This window comes from Eucalyptus grandis, chromosome 2 (assembly GCF_016545825.1).
Source record: "Eucalyptus grandis isolate ANBG69807.140 chromosome 2, ASM1654582v1, whole genome shotgun sequence".
Taxonomy (NCBI): domain Eukaryota; kingdom Viridiplantae; phylum Streptophyta; class Magnoliopsida; order Myrtales; family Myrtaceae; genus Eucalyptus; species Eucalyptus grandis.
This window is the reverse complement of record NC_052613.1, coordinates 16247916-16250681: the sequence shown is the minus strand read 5'-3', so window position 1 is coordinate 16250681 and position 2766 is coordinate 16247916. Positions and strand designations below refer to the sequence as shown.

The 2766-nt window shown below is 46.2% G+C and overlaps 1 protein-coding gene across 1 annotated transcript; it reads left to right on the top strand.

Annotated features, from left to right (window-relative positions):
* Positions 1-1121: 1121 nt before the first annotated feature.
* On the top strand, positions 1122-2766 carry LOC104424790 (probable aspartic proteinase GIP2). Its single transcript, XM_010037291.3, has one exon. It carries the CDS (start codon positions 1207-1209, stop codon positions 2515-2517), a length of 1311 nt encoding a protein of 436 aa, XP_010035593.2. The 5' UTR covers positions 1122-1206; the 3' UTR covers positions 2518-2766.

The window sequence follows — 2766 nt, the reverse complement described above, 5'->3', positions numbered from 1 at the left end:
CAAATCTAGAGCATCATATACCGTTCACGGAGGAGTTCCATGGCTAGATCGGAGCTTAACTGGACCATGACCAAGGTGGAGCTCGGCCTCAACCCTGGAATGCTGCTTTCAATGATAAAGAGGAAACTTTAAGGACAAAATCGCAATATGTTTACAGTGGGCAGAAAGAAACAAGATATATCTTTTATAGATGGAACAGAGAAGACAAGGATAAATGAAAGAGATGAACCCAGAATCTGAAGATTGCAGGCAGCCATGAAGATGGAGGAGGGATTGGTGTTGCTGAAGATTCTGCATGATGGTGATGCCTAGGCAGCACCTTGAGGGTTTGGAGTTTCGAACAGTCGACCTTCAATCTGGCATAGGCAATGACGAGGAGGGTAGTGAGGAGATTGAAGTGGGATTTGTCGATGGCGAGAGTCATTACGTTGACATTCAATTCATTCGAACGGTTAAAACTCAATGCAGCTTGAATATGTGGATGCTTACCTAACACTGTATAAGTTATTAGAAATCCTATGTTTGTTTAATCCAACTTAAATCCTGATAAAATAGTTCATATGATTACCAATAAAACAAAACATAGTTGATTTTGATAACGGGTTAATATAGATATCCTCATGGTTGGTTTGCGGAGGAACATATCTAAAAACTCAAGTGTAATTCAACGTGTTTCTTTCCTAAATGAAACTTCGGATTGATCTCCAAACAAAGAACACTAAAGTTGGATTGATCTCCAACCTTTTGGAATTCACGTACATAGGACAAATTCTTCTAATCATCGTCCAAAGCATTTTCCAGGAAAATAACTGCGCATTTCTAAGGCAGTGATTATGCAGGTATGCCACCTTTCTGGTTATTATTATTATTTTTGGTCGGAGCCTTTTTGGTTAATTCACTTAAATGAAAATTGCTTATACTTCACGTGCATTATCTATTGATGATTTTCTCCTTTTGACTGTCAAAGGGGCATAAGAAGCTCCATGATTTGATAACATTAGAAATAATAAATGAATTGGGAGAGAGAGAGAGAGAGAGAGAGAGACCCAAGAGGGTGTACTCCACTGCAGATATTGAACAGTCAAAATCGACACGCTACTGGCACAAAATTTTTAAATGCCCACTTTAAAAGTCCAGACCAAGTTGCTATTTGACGACATTCTTCTTCTCTTCCACCAGTTTCCATTCTCTCTCCAACTCTCATCCATGGCTTCCATTCCTTTCCACTTTCTTGTACTCTGTTCGATTATCCTATCAATCACATTCCCTATCCCTTCACAAGCCTCATTCAGGCCCAAGGCAGTAGTCCTTCCGGTCACCAAGGACTCCTCAACTCTCCAGTACCTCACCACCCTATACCAAAGAACCCCCTTGGTCCCTGTCAAACTGACCCTCGACCTTGGTGGCAAGTTCCTCTGGGTCGACTGCAACCGAGGCTACTCGTCGTCCTCCTACAGCCCTGCTCGGTGCCGCTCTACCCAGTGCTCCCTCGCAGGGTCCAAGATCTGCATCAGCTGCTTCACCGGGCCCTTGCCCGGATGCAACAACAACACGTGCGGCCTCTCCCCAGACAACACTGTGACCCGTACCTCCACGGACGGCGAGGTGGCCCGGGACGTCGTGGTGGTGGGGTCCACCGACGGGTCGATCCCGGGCCCTGTCGTCTCGGTGCCCAAATTCCTCTTCACCTGTGGGGCCACATTTCTCCTACAAGGCCTGCCCAGCGGGGTACAGGGGATGGCAGGGTTAGGGAGGACTAGGATTTCACTCCCCTCTCAATTCTCTGCTTCCTTCAGCTTTGATAGAAAGTTTGCCATTTGCTTGAGCTCATCCTCAACCTCCAGTGGAGTGGCCTTCTTTGGCGGTGGGCCCTACATGATGCTTCCCGGGATTGATGTCTCAAAGTCCCTCATCTACACTCCATTGATCATCAACCCGGTGAGCACAGCATCATCTTACTTTGCGGGTGAGCCCTCAACAGAGTACTTCATTGGGGTCAAGTCCATAAAAGTCAACGGGAAACAAGTCCCCTTGAACGCATCCCTCTTGAGCATCGGCAAAGAAGGCAACGGCGGCACCAAGATCAGCACAGTGAACCCGTATACCGTGATGCAGACCTCGATCTATAAGGCTGTGGTTGGGGCTTTCGTGAAGGAACTCTCACAAGTTCGGAGGGTCGCGCCAGTGAAACCCTTCAGGGCGTGCTTTGACTCGAATAGCATTGGGAGCACGAGGGTCGGGCCGGGCGTTCCGCAGATCGACCTGGTGCTGCAAAGTAGCAGTGTGTATTGGAGGATTTTTGGGGCTAATTCAATGGTGCAAGTGAAGGAGGGTGTGTTGTGCTTGGGGTTTGTGGATGGAGGGTTGAGTCCAATGACTTCAATAGTGATAGGAGGGCATCAACTGGAGGACAACTTGCTGCAGTTTGATCTGGCCACATCAAGGCTTGGGTTCAGCTCTTCTCTCCTGTTCAGGCAAACCACCTGCTCAAACTTCAACTTTACAACTAAAGCTTAGTGGTATGCCACCATGAAGGTTCCTTTTTTCACTCTCTTTCTCTAATCAATAAAGGTCCAGATATGTTGGCCCGACTTGTGGGTGAAATACATATAATTATTTCTTTTTTTACACTTGGAAGTTGTAACTTGTATAATCATTTTGATCCATGAGATAAAGTGAGTCAATTGTGTCTAATGGTTGACGAGAGATCTGGCATATGCTGCCTCTGATATATGCTTGACAGCATATGCGGAGATTCGTTTAAAA

Coding starts and splice junctions, on each gene's coding strand:
- LOC104424790 (XM_010037291.3), top strand. CDS start 1,207: ATGGCTTCCATTCCTTTCCACTTTCTTGTACTCTGTTCGATTATCCTA.